Source organism: Callorhinus ursinus, unplaced genomic scaffold (genome assembly GCF_003265705.2).
Source record: "Callorhinus ursinus isolate GAN/ISIS: 27379988/994484 unplaced genomic scaffold, GSC_fseal_2.0 scaffold16, whole genome shotgun sequence".
Lineage (NCBI taxonomy): Eukaryota > Metazoa > Chordata > Mammalia > Carnivora > Otariidae > Callorhinus > Callorhinus ursinus.
The window spans coordinates 17,386,335-17,400,132 of NW_027397078.1; the positions used below are offsets into that span (position 1 = coordinate 17,386,335).

Consider the following 13,798-nt stretch of genomic DNA (forward strand, 5'->3'; position numbering starts at 1 on the left):
GTTAACTACATGGCATTTAAAAAAATTTTTTTTTTTTTTTTTTAAAGACAGTAGGGTTTGGGTTTGGTGTTCACTGAAGAGTTGCAAGACAACCCAACCAGGATTTTCCAAGGAAAGGGAAAAAGAGTGAAAGGAGAATTTTCCCCTCGGAATCACTTGTGATTTTATGTGGCTTTTGCAGTGGATCTCTTGAGCCTGTCGGCGGCCTGCGATGCCTTGGACCAGCACAACCTCAAGCAAAATGACCAGCCCATGGACATTCTGCAGGTCATTAATTGTCTGACCACTATTTATGATCGCCTGGAGCAAGAACACAACAATCTGGTCAACGTCCCTCTCTGCGTGGATATGTGTCTCAATTGGCTCCTGAATGTATATGACACGTATGTATGGCAAGCTCTTTACGGACTCTGCCATGGGAAGCTTAGTTTCCAGAATGGTGCCGGTGTAATTAGAATCACAACAGGGGCCCCAGTCTAGAAATACTGTCCTCAGGATGAAAGGTTCATGAAGCCCTGTGAGCCAATGCTGTCCCTGTGATAAATCATTTTTGCATTCACTGAAGCTGAAAAATATTTGGATGAACTAGGAGGTAAGAGCTAGAATGTAGATTGCTCTCAGAAAACAAACAAAACCCTAGATACTCATTTTTCATACTCATGTTTCGAATAGTAGAATGAGTCAGTGTGTAGCCTTTTCTTGCCTGTGTAATTTGAATTCCTCCATCCACTTCGGGGGCGGCTCCCACTCAGTGGCAGAAATGGGTGTGCTCTTGGGGATGCTGGTACACCTGTCATCAGATCTGAAGAGCATTCGCTGATACTCAGGAGCTTTTTGCGGAAGATCGTGAGTTGATAAGCCAAACAAAACGAGAACAAGCCCTCAATGGAGCCACCTCGGCTTCTCAAACTGAGGAAGTTTTATAGCGTTCTACAGAGTTTCTGTTCGACACCTCCCTTCATCACTCTCTTGGAGAGTACTGGTTTATTTCTTTTGGATTGCACACAGGAGGTATCCCCAGTTCTTGTTTTTGTCTTGAGCTCACTGAAGGCAGTTGAGGAAGGTAGCAGACAGAATTGGTTTGAATTTTGACTGAATTCTTCTTAGACCTTAAAATGATTGCATGCCTCATTTCACATGCCAACGAGAACACATCCCCCTTTGGAAATCTGGGAAGGTTTTCTGAGAAGAGTTGCATTTCTGCTGTTTTGCCTTTGTTGTAGATTTTATCACTTGAGACAGAGATAGCTTGCCACTTCTGTGATTAAAATGTATACTTTTTTTCCTTGTTATTTTGATAAGGTAGTCCTTTTTGAATTCCAAGACCACCTGGCTGTTTAATTCTGATAATTATTTACCAAGCCCTTGAACATATTGGATTTTAATTGTGGATTACCCTTAACATTTGCTCTGTTAGGGTTTGTACTCAGGTGTTCCTTCACATATGTTTTGGCACTGTGCTCGTTGCAGATGACGTCCGAGTATATAGAACTTCCCTTCTACCTACCTCACAATTACTTGGGGACAATTTTAACTCCTTGAAGACCTGAGTTATACTTAATGAAGTTTACTTGTTAAACTTTGATTTGCCTTTTTTAAAGAGGTGAAAAGATAAGGAAACTTTCCAGTGACCATAATTTGGTTAATGGATTAGGATCCTGTTTGACTAAGGGATTTAGTAGATTGTACCAGTTAAAAGTTGAGCACATTGTTCACCCAAAGTAAACCCAGTTGGGACGTATTGTTTGCAGTTTTGAAGTGCTAGATGGGAAAATTATTCTATAATCTCTCTCTCTTTAAGCACCACATGGTTCACTTTCTTTCTCTAACAGAATAAAAGCTGCAAATTATTGAAAATCGTTTTCTACAAAATGGAACATTTTTCATTTTCGTGTTCCATTTTTTTCCCCACAGATAAAATGAACCATTTATAAGTTTGTCATGAGGAATGCTTTATTTCAGCTTTATATGAAAAGTGAAAGTGTAAACATATTTAAAACACTGATATAGCAATAGGTTGTTTTTAAATTGGTCTTTAAGATCATATATTTGAATGTTCTTTTTAATAGAAGATATCGTATTTTTCTTTAGATAAATGTGTGTATTTTATAGTATGTGTCATGTCGCCTCAAGTGAGTGAGTGTCTTCTCAATCAAGGGCAGTCTGATGACAATCTGGGAGTGCTGGGTTTTTCTTGGGGGGCTTCAATAAGCACAGTAGGCAGTTTGTTGAGTAACCAAAATAACTTGGTGCACAGTAGTAATCCTTCCACTTACCAACTTAAATACCGAGGTGGCTCTCCATTGAATAGAAGGATATTTCTTACTCTTCATGTAGAGCTACTGTTACAATTCAAGTAAAGGCTTTTTTTTTTTTAAAAAAAAAAAAGGATTTTATTTATTTATTTGACAGAAACAGAGAGAGCACAGATAGGCAGAGTGACAGGCAGAGGGAGAGGGAGAAGCAGGCTCTCCGCAGACCAGGGAGCCCGACACGGGGCTCGATCCCAGGACCCTGGGATCATGACCTGAGCCGAAGGCAGACGCTTAACCAACTGAGCCACCCAGGCGCCCCTAAGTAAGGGCTTTTAAGAATCGAAAACTTGGTAAAAGTTCCTTGGTCAAAGTGGTCACATTTCCATTGCATTCTAGGCCATGAGCCAAAAAGATAAGGCAGATAACAAAGATAGTACATAACGAATAGACAAGTTCTTCACAAATCTTAATAAGACCATTGGTTTCATGCAACAGTGGTCAGTAGAGTTCCCGTATCTGAGGGTTTGTTTTTCTTTTTTCTTTTTTTTTTTTTCCTTAAGAAGTGTTTACCATCTACTAAAGTGTCAGTAATTGTTTTCTGGTTTGATTATTCATAATAGGGGACGAACAGGGAGGATCCGGGTCCTGTCTTTTAAAACTGGCATCATTTCTCTGTGCAAAGCCCATTTGGAAGACAAGTACAGATGTAAGTCATGTGTATTAACTCTATTCTTTTATTAACGTTGGCTAATTACCCCAGTTTGAGATGGGGAATGCCTCGTGTTGCGGTGACAGTGGGTTCCTCTTGTAAGTTACAGAACTGCTTTTTTTAGAGTGTTCGAAAACTTGGTTTGTGCCATTGTCTGTCAAACATGAAATAGCAGGTATTTAAATAGAGAATGAGGATTAACTTCTCCAGTCCAAGTATTATTTTACATTACATTGACTGTGTCTGAATAAAACACATGTTCCTAGAGGATAAAGTCTGATTTCCTAACCCTTTTGTAGAAGTCAGAAAAATAAATGTGTAGGTTTAATCCGTGCCCTTGCTTAGTCTTTGGATTCTTATTTAAAGAGTACTATCTGGCATTCGTGTTCCAGAAACATTGTTTATTTTGTAATCATCTTACTGCAACTTGTACAGACATATCCACTTCTGTGACGTGACTAACATTTTATTACTTGAGACACAGATAGCTTGCCATTTCTTACAGGGTAAATATCACCTTATAGAATTTCCTTTTGGTTAACTCTTGGGTTCTTCGACTTAAACTCTGTGAATCCAAATGAAGAGCAAATGCTAGAGGAGCAATGGAAGCGAGCGTTCTTTCCTTTCCCATTGTGAAGGACTGTACTTGTTTTTCCCCTTTAGAGGCTCGTAAGAAGTCTTGATGGTAGGAATATTAAGCAAACCTCGCCTATCATGTCATTTCTCTTTTCCCCTAAGGTCTAGCCACACAGGGATGAGATGTGCTGAGCTTGAGGATGGGCAGGAGATAAAAGAGAATGAATTTCTCCAAAGCCCCTCTGTGTCCTACTGCTTATTTCCCCCCAGGAGTAAGCCACAAAATACACAGGCCCTTTTAGCTCTCACTTTTATGTCGTTTTCACTTGAGTGTGTGTGTGTGTGTTTTTTTTTTTTAATCCTCGGATCCAAAGAAAAAGAACTGAACGGCTTTCATTAACCATTTAAAAAGGTATTTTGGGTAAAGTAGAATATTTCTATGGGTTTTCCTTCTTTAAATAGTGGAATTACTTATAGGTTAGTTTGTAATCTAACCTTATCAATGGTATGGTACCAGTCCATCGTAATACCAAAGGGAGCTTTGAGACTGTGTTTCAAATGACTAAGAGGGAACTTGTTTTGAGGTTGGTGACACAAGAATATGAACTTCAAATTGGGATAGGTGAAGATAATTCATAATTTTGAAAAAAAATCTGTGCGTGTGCATCGGAGAGATGGTAAAAGGCTGTGCGTGCTGCCTCACTTTTGTCATTGACATCTTAGATACCCGGTTAAAATATTCAAATAGAGTTTAAAATGTGTTTATGAAAAGGAAAAGCTTCCTTGAATTTCCTTTTGTTGGCAGCTTTTCTTTGAATACAAGGTATGATTGAAATGATTTTATTTCTGAGAACAAGACATACATGGGAAGTGTTGGGTGTGTTCGTTCATTCTGTGACATTCCTCATACACGGCTGACCAAAGATGGCCCCTGCCCTCAGGGGGTTATCATTTTTCAGCCACAAAGACCAGCATGTATTAGATCAATGACGGTATAAAGTGATAGGAACTAATTTACAAATATATACAGGATCCTGTGGGAATACATGCAAGAAACTCAATGATCTTAAGACTTCATAAAGAAGTTCCAATTTGGGTACATTTTTGAATCTCTCATGTCCAAAGGGGATGGTGCTTTGGACCAGTTACATGGCTCTTACTGCTAAAATATTTGTTTTATGAAAGTGGTTACATCCTATATATAAAACAGTTCCCAAAGGATTACGTTTTAGCTTAGGAAAATTTAGGTGTCAAGACTGTATGTAAACTCACATTTCTTGCAGGACTGTAGTTTATTTAAAAGCTGTCACGCTTTCTGTATACACACGGTGATGATTAACTTGATCCATAAAAATAGTAAATGTGCAGATGAGCGTGAATTAGAAGGAACCCCTCTCTGTGGGAATATTGGCTGCTCTCAATAAGTGGTGCTTGGAATTGAGGTGGTTGGTAGGCTCTGCTAGCATCAACGTGGTGCTGCTTGATTATTGAAATGCTCTTCTTCCTTTTGTAGACCTTTTCAAGCAAGTGGCAAGTTCAACAGGATTTTGTGACCAGCGCAGGCTGGGCCTCCTCCTGCATGACTCCATCCAAATCCCAAGACAGTTGGGTGAAGTCGCATCCTTCGGGGGCAGTAACATTGAGCCGAGTGTCAGGAGCTGCTTCCAGTTTGTGAGTTACTCACCTTCTTAAGTAACTTGTTTCTTTTTTGCATTTTAAAAATTAATGAAAAAATAAAAACACACAACTTGAGTTTCTCACATTAGCTCCCGTGTAGGCAGGTAGGTAGGGGATTCATACTTGAAACCTCTGGAGGCAGTGGCTTCGGGACTCTGGGTTTTGGGAGAGAGGCACCCAGGCGCCCCTGACTGTCACTTTTTGAAGCTGTCCTTCTGTAGCTTTGACCTTCCTCTATAATCTGAAGGCCCGATTGGTGACTCTGCATATAACAAGGTCAAAGGTTTATGCTCTGCTGGTGTCCATCCCTAGCCCAACGCACGGCTTGCCCATCCTCTTATCCCATCCCGGGGCGTTTTCCACACCACAGTCGGTTACCCCAGAAACATCCTCTTCCAGCACTCCACTGAGAGACACGTAGGCTGTTTCCGCTGTTTGCTGAGGTAGGTAATGCTGCAGTGAACATCTTTATGCATTTAGCTGTTTTTTTTCCTTGGTTGAAGTTTTCCCTTAGGATAATTTCTCAGGAATGGGATTACCAGACTAAAAGAGTTTTGTGGCTTTTGATACATATTTCTGGATGGCTTGTTGTCAAATGTTGTTCCTTTGTAATACCACCGGCCCTGAAGGAGTGGGATATTTGCAGTATCCAGTTATTCACAGTGGTCTTAGTTTGGTTTGTTTGTTTTCATGCTAAGAGCTGTTTTTCTTTCATGGGGTTTGTCAATCCCTAGTGATCCCATGAACAATAGAACTAGCTCTAGAGATCACCAGATAACCTGGTTGAACCTATGGTCTTTGACCACGGACTAGGGTAAAACCACAGAAGGCCTCCTAGGCAGAATGTTGTGAATATTTAGATGTTTCAAGCCATTTGAGCATTCATTTAGAAGTTAACCAGGCCCACCGACGAAATGCCCACATAATAAGCCACCTCATTTAGCGTTGGACATACTGTTTGGATTGTTGTGCTAAAGTTAGGGCACAGTAGCTATAAATGTAAAATAGATGTGGAGAAATAAATCCTTTTTTGCCTCATGCTCAAACTTCCCAAAATGTAAATAGGTTTTCAGTACCTCTAGATTTTTTTTTTTTGTACTCTATTCCAGAATGGAGACACAAGTAACTTTCATAAAACGAATAGTAATGGCCACAAATCATCCAGATTCATTTTTTTAAGTCCAGTTAGAGAACAACCTATAATGGCCTGAGTTGTTTTTCCTAAGCATTGTTTTCTTTTTAATCAAATTTCAGTTACTCTTTAAATTCTAGTTGTGAAGCACACACACGTGTTGATATAAATGCATAGGCGCACAGTTAGGCATGTACCGTGGCTTGGGTTGAGAGTAAGGGTCAGGATGGAAGTCTGCCGACAGCCGACAAACATCAAGAACCACTGGAGCCCTTGTCCCATTGGCCACAGGACTGCCTGGGGCTGCAGCTACCGCCACCCTCCCTGCAGACTCTCACTCTTTTTTAGAGGGAGAGAATCTCAAGCAGACTCCCCACTGAGCACGGAGCCCAGTGGAGGGGTGGGGGGGGCTCCATCTCACGATCCTGAGATCATGACCTGAGCCAAAACCAAGAGTCTGACGTTCAACTGAATGAGCCACCCAAGCGCCCCCGGCTCTTTTTTTAGTTGAAATATACAAAATACTTGACATATTACACGGTGTAAATGTAAGGTGTACAACACGTTGACTTGATACGTTAGTATATGGTAATATGATTGCCATTGCTGTGCTAGTTAGCCCTTCTATCACGTCGTATAATTATCATTTCTTTGGTAGGAATAAGTAAGATCTCGCCTCTTGACTCTCTTGAGTGGGAGTCAGGACAAGGGATCACCGAACAGAAGCTCTGCCCTCCCAGATGCCGTGCCCTTATCAGGAGCCATGTCCCTGTACTTTGACATGCCGCATCGTTTGGCTGAATGCCCCCCATTCTTCCCTGACCACATGTCTCTGTCTTGGTAATAGCAACGCTGTCTTCTCAGTGTCGAAACTTGCAATTCAGTCTGTCCTCGCATATTTAATGAATGTGTTCTGCCTAGCCAGTCTCCAAGCTCTTGGGAATGTCTTCTGCGAGCCTGGGGGGGGAATCTGTCAAGAGATGAACAGGGGTAACAGGTGGATGTTATTTTCTTCTCTCTACTCTATGGTATTTTCTGAATTTTCTTCTTTGAACATTCAGAATTAGAAAAAAAATGAGTAAAGTGCTGACTTTTTTTGTTTTTAAGAGAAAGAACCCCTCTTTCATCTGATCTCCTTCCTTGCCACTGTTACTATTCACTACACCCTGACCTTGTCACTTTGCTCTTACTGCTCTTGTACTGGTTTTGGAGAAATGTATTCGCTGTATGATAGCATGTGTCAAAATCTGTTTCTTCCCATGGCCCCCTGAATAAATCCTAATTTGTCTGATTCTCACACCTTTCCTAATCTGTTTCCATAACCACCCACCGCTGGCTTTCACCTCCATGAAACAGCTTCTCCCTACCCTTTGAACCTACTACGCTTATAAATATCGTTACCGTTGCTACTGATAATCATACCTGATATTGGTTCACGTGAATTCTGTCCTTGAATCTCACCAGTCCTTTGAGGACAATGAATGGACAGGCGGTGGGGGTTGTGTGTTTTTCTTGTTATTTAAATGGATGAATATTTTACCTCTGCCCCCGCAAGGCCCTCAACTGGCAGAAGACTTTAATTCCTACTCCTGTGTCCCCAAACCTCCACTTAACACCTCAGTCCCCAGTACGCATATTTTGATTCTGCTCTCCACCCTCCCGAGGTGAAATAACAGGGCTTTATTCTGGGTCCCTGCTGGAATACCAGATGCCATAAAAAAGGGGAACATACGGGACTTGGGGTTAAGAGGAATGCTCATTTTAAAGAAGTTGAGTATTGGCAGTGGGATGTTTCTGGTAGGACGTCAGACACGTTCTCGGTGTACAGAGCCAGGCAAGGTTTGGGAAGCCTCTCGACTTGCTAGCCATTTGCAGTCAGGTTCACCCGATCCATTTTGTTTCCTTCACAGTCGCCATCCTGGCCCTGGTGTGCTCTCCTTCAGCCAGGTGCTCTGGCAGGCAGCTCGCGGCTCCCCGTGCACTGCAAATGAAAATGTGCAGTTTGCCGCAGCGAAAGTTAACACGGGTGAAAATGCCCTTTGCCCTTTGTTTGAAGTGTAAAGACCCTGGGACTGGGGCCAGGCTGGTTCCTTCAGCAAGACTGTGCTCAAAGACCTCTGTTTCTAAACCTCAGGAAACAGGAGGGAAGTCCTTGTTTTCTCCTACGATTGCATGCCTTGTATCCAGAAGGAGAAGTTGACTTCAGAAGAAAACTTACTTCTTTCGGGTTGGTACAGTTAGAAAGGTGTCGCTTCTGATTCAGGGAAGAGCCTAGGAGCGGCCGGGAGAGAGGGCTGTTTTCACATAACAGGGCTCACTGGGCGACCTTGTAAGGCTTTCCTTAGTTCAGGTCCGGACCTCCCCATTCTGGACATGGATGCACAACAGGATGAATGGACTTTAGTACTGCTGAACTGGCCACTTAAAAATGGGTAAGGTGGTAAGTTTTAGGGTATGTGTACTTAACCACAATAAAGAAAGTTGGGGAAGAAACCCCAAAATGGTCCTAAATCAGAGAGTAACGGAAATCACCATCACGTGCAAGTACAATGTTTTGCCTATATTTAAAAATCAGTATAGGTCTTTCAAGGAATTACCCAGTAAGCCAGGACCCAAAGTCATATCTGTGGCTATCAGAAAGGAGAATTATCCATAAATGTATGGATTTGACAGTGGTATCTTCTTTGAGAGTAAATGAGGCAACAGGATAATGTTTCTACTGTAGAAGCTTACTGCAGTCAACACATGTAGTGGGAAACTGACTCTTTTGGGTAGTAGAGGTGAAGTTTTGAAACTAGTTTCTTTTTTTTTTTTAAGATTTTATTTATTCATTTAACAGAGACAGAGCACAAGTGGGGTGGGGGCAGAGGAGAGGGAGAAGCGGGCTCCCTGCGGGCTTGATCCCAGGACGCCGGGATCATGACCTGAGCCAAAGGCAGACGCTTCACCGACTGAGCCACCCAGGCGCCCTGAAACTAGTTTGTTTCAATGAACGCATCATCAGGTTGTTCTTTAGTTCATAATCCATGGAAACAGCTCCATTGTCAGAGTGGAGTGATCCCTAGGACCTGAGTAAGGCTGAGCATGCCCTGGCAGTGAGTCACACAGATTGCCCGAAGGAACCTTGGAGTTTCACTGCATGTCTCCTTTTTCTGCTGAGGAAACTGAAGCCCAGAGAGGCAGGACTTACTACGTTCTGCATACTGCGGTCATATCATGTCCCATCTAGACAGAAGGCCTAAGTTCCCCATGTTCCAAGCCAGTATTTCCTTCTGCTAAACCATCTGAGTGGAAATAGATGGCTTTAACTGGTTCAAATACCAGACTGAACAAAGAGCTAAGGAACATGATCCTTTATGTGAATTTTTGGTTATACTAGGATGACACGGATAAATGAACACCCTTATCACTACCACAGTGCATGTTTACGCGCATGCACACACACACCACGCGTGCCCCGTGATCTTTATTTAAGCTGTTCTATTCCCAATGGCAGGTGGCTAAGTCTTCCTGCAAACGAAACCAACTAATATTGCCTTTTAAGTGGGAAAACTTTATACCTTTAAGGGATTCCACAAAAGAGTCGTGTATCTGTAAATTGGTATTTGGCCATGCCCTGAGAAGTACCACCATCCCCCATGATAGTTTGTAGAGTTTGCTTCTGTAAACATTTTAAGGACTTCATTGTTGAGATGGATTCGAGTATACCAACTTTATATTCAGTTGGCTTCACCTACAGAGCTTGGGCACCAGACTCTGTTTGTTTTACATCTGTTTCCTGCCTCCTGTTGTAGTCATGCATTCAAAATGAGTAAGTTGCTTTTTCATCTGTCCTGTGAATTTTTATATTCATGTGACAGAAATGAATATCATCAATGTACAGTTGCTGTAATAGAGAATGAAACAGAAATGAGAATAAATTCCCACTATAGCTATTGAGAGCAAGTCTCTCTCTCTCTCTCTCTCTCTCTCTCTCTCTCTCTCTCTCTCTCTCTCTCTCTCTCTTTCTCTTTCTCTCTCATGTAAATAATCATTCCAGAAAACCTGGAGAAGTGAGTGGCCGAGTGGTTAAGTGCATAGGCACTGAAGCCAACTGGCTGGGTTCAAATCCCAGCTCTGCTATTTTTTTAACCTTTCTGGCCCCTGTGCTCTGGGGGTGCTTGAGGGGAGCGCAGTGAGCCAGTAAAGGCAGAGCGCTCAGAGTTGTTGCAGACACATGGGAGGTACTTGGTACCTGTTAGCTTCCGATGATCTAAAGTGTATTGTAACTTGAGCATATCCTACCAAGATTAAGAATTCCTTTTATCTATAACCGAGCATCTGTGGATTCGATTTTAGAGACTCTCGACATACTGTTTTCTCTCTGAGTGTGAAAATACCATGCCAGGACACTTCTGAATCAGTTTGACAGCATTCCTCATGCCAATTGATCACATTTTATATTCTCCATCCTTAAAATAACTCCTAAAAAATCTACTTTGCTTAGGTTGCCTTTAGCTTTTTGTTCAGTAATCAAAATATGGGCCCTTCAGTTCCATAAACATTGTTTTTACAACCTTTTGGTGGTAAATGTTGAACTCATGTTCCCTTGAACTCATGGTGGGTACTGACTGATAACTACAGTAGTAGTAAGTTACTACAATTTGGTATGCATAAATAGAGGTAGTTTCACCGTGCTCCTGTTGGGCCTGCTTATGGACAGAATTCCTGCAGATTTTCAGGAAGGACCTTTTATCTCAGAGTATTATCAGTATTGTCTTGAGTTGACTCTTGCTTCTCAGTTGCTGGGTTTTTTTAATTACCAGCTATGGTGGGTTTAGCTTCATAGTTATCCATTTAATTTGTTGTGGTTTGTGTGGTTAACTTCTCAGTGTGGGGTGATGGTTATTTTCTTCAGTATTTTGAGGGTAGGTTTGTGTTGTAGTTGAAACCTATTTCATTTATACACTTAAACTGCTGAAGAAGATAATTAGTGTCCTTTTGCTCAACATTTTTTTTTAAAAAGATTTTGTTTACTTACTTGAGACAGAGAACACCAGCTGGGGTGGGGTCAGAGGGAGAGGAAGAAGCAGACTCCCCGCTCAGCACCTAGCCCTACACAGGGCTCGGTCCCAAAGCTAAAGGCAACTGTTGAGATCATGACCTGAGCCAAAGTTAGACACTCAGCTGACTGCGCCACCCAGGGGTCCCTCTTGGCTCAAATGTCTAAAGTAGTACTTCATTGTTATGACCAAATTTCCCCCTTCCTTCCTTCCTTCCTCCCTGCCTTCCTTTCTCCCTCCTTCCGTCTTTCCCTTCCCTTCCCACAAGAGTTGAGTCAGAGGTGCTGATGAAAACAAATGTTTTTGAGAGCCATGCGTTCAATTGGAAGAATATTTTAGATTTCATCAGTTCACCATCAATTCTAATTCACATTGAAACTTACCCAAAAAACTCATGGAAACAAGGAAACATGAGTTCAGTATTGCCATTTTCTTTTTTCCTTGTTTGTCACTGGCTTATAAATTGAATTTTTAATGGAAGGTTCTTTCTGCAAGATTATTTAAGATGAAGGATTGTGTAATACTTCCTCCTGTGATATCCTTATCTGTTTACCCAGGGTCCTTAGCGTATCTTGATTCTCTAACAGCTAGAGGTTTTTTGTTTGGGGTTGGGTTCTTTTTTTGGCATTTGACAAAATATTTTATTTATTGTTTATTTTTTTAGAGGCCGGTGGCAGAGAGAAAGAGAGAATCTTAAGCAGGTTCCACGTCCAGCACAGAGCCTGATGGGGGCTCAGTCTCGCGACCTGAGATCATGACCTGAGCCAAAATCAAGAGTCAGACCTTTAACTGACTGAGCCACCCAGGCACCCCTGATAAAATAGTTTTAAAATCTTTTCTTTTTTCAAAGCTACATTTTATTTTTTTTAATTTTTTTAATGTTTTATTTACTTATTCATGAGAGTCAGAGAGAGAGAGAGAGAGAGAGAGAGGCAGAGGCAGAGGGAGAAGCAGGCTCCCCGCCTAGCTGGGAACCCAATGTGGGACTCGATCCCAGGACCCTGGGATCACGACCTGAGCCGAAGGCAGACGCTTAACCATCTGAGCCACCCAGGTGCCCCCAAAGCTACATTTTAAAAAAAAAGAACCATGCAGTTAAATTTATTCTGGTGGTCAGTTCTATGAGTTTAGACAAATGCATTGTTTCACCATCACTGCAATCAAGACACAGAACATTTCCATCACCCCTAAAATGCCCTCTTCCTTGGTTGTCATCCCAGCCTGCTCCCAGTTTCTGGAAACCATTCCTCTGTTTTCTGTTCCTATCGTTTTGCCTTTCCCTAAACTGGATTTCAAATGAAGAGTTAACATTATATCTTGAACTTTAGCCAAACATGTCCTGAGACATACTTGAGAAAGTATATTCTGTGATGTATGTTATGTGTGAAACTTTCCAGTTAAGTAAGAACTCTCTAGCATAAATTAATGTGGAGCATACTTACGGATTTGCATAGATTTAAAAATTGTCCTTACGTTCCCTGGAGCCAGGGTGTTAATTGGTTTATTAGTCAGGTGGAGTGGAGCGCCTGAGGTCAGGACAGTTGTCCTTGAACATGTAAATGAAGAGTGGATAATCACCGTGTGTTATTGTTTGGGCTGATTTTATCTTTAACGGGTAATTCAGAGTCCTGATTAATATTTTAGAACAGTGACCGCTGGCCTCCAACCTGCTCATTATCTTCAGAACTTTAAATAAAATACTTGATTTCTCCTCAAGACAGTAGTTACAGGAAGCCTTTTACTTCTTCTTGTCTCACAAATACAACTCTTGACCTCTCCATCTTTATTTCAAACATGGAAAATGTCCGTGAACGTGGGGATTTTTAAACTTTTTTATGCTGAAAATTCACAGATACCTTGGAAAAGCACATCTAGGCAGAGTATGAGAGGATGTTTTAGGCACAGTGTAGCTAAGAGAACAGGGAGGACGTCAGTTTGGTGTTAGGTTTGTATTTTTTGAGAAAAGTAATCCTGAAGAGCTTTTCACGTTTTATACCAGTGACATTAATGCCATCTCCCCCCACCCTTTAACGATTATTAAAGTCACTCTTTGGCGCCTGGGTGGCTCCGACCATTGGGCGTCTGCCTTCGACTCAGGTCATGATCCCAGATCCTGGGATGATCGAGCCCCACGGTGGGCTCCCAGCTCAGCGGGGAGCCTGCTTCTCCCTCTGCCCCTCCTCCTGCTTGTGCGTGCGCGCGCGCTTTCTCTCACTGTCAAATAAAGAAATAAAATCTTAAAAAAAAAAAAAAAGGCAAAGTCACTCTTACCCTCCCGCCTGCCTTGCCCTCCCCCATGAAGGGGTGATTTGGAAGAAACCATGGTTTCCAACCAGCATTTTGGAAAAATTTCAAGCATAAAAAGAATGGATAAGGCTAGCATAGTGAGCAGCCATACATCTCATAC

General features: G+C 41.9%; 1 protein-coding gene across 6 annotated transcripts in view; it reads left to right on the top strand.

Annotated features, from left to right (window-relative positions):
* Positions 1-13,798, top strand: part of DMD (dystrophin) — a 2,222,747-nt gene that overhangs the window by 2,132,004 nt on the left and 76,945 nt on the right. For all 6 annotated transcript variants that reach the window (XM_073901937.1, XM_025857655.2, XM_073901938.1 and 3 more), the window contains 3 exons: positions 182-383; positions 2,876-2,961; positions 5,054-5,211. In XM_073901937.1, the coding sequence (XP_073758038.1) occupies positions 182-383; positions 2,876-2,961; positions 5,054-5,211 (446 nt within the window). The remainder of the gene's footprint in view (positions 1-181; positions 384-2,875; positions 2,962-5,053; positions 5,212-13,798) is intronic.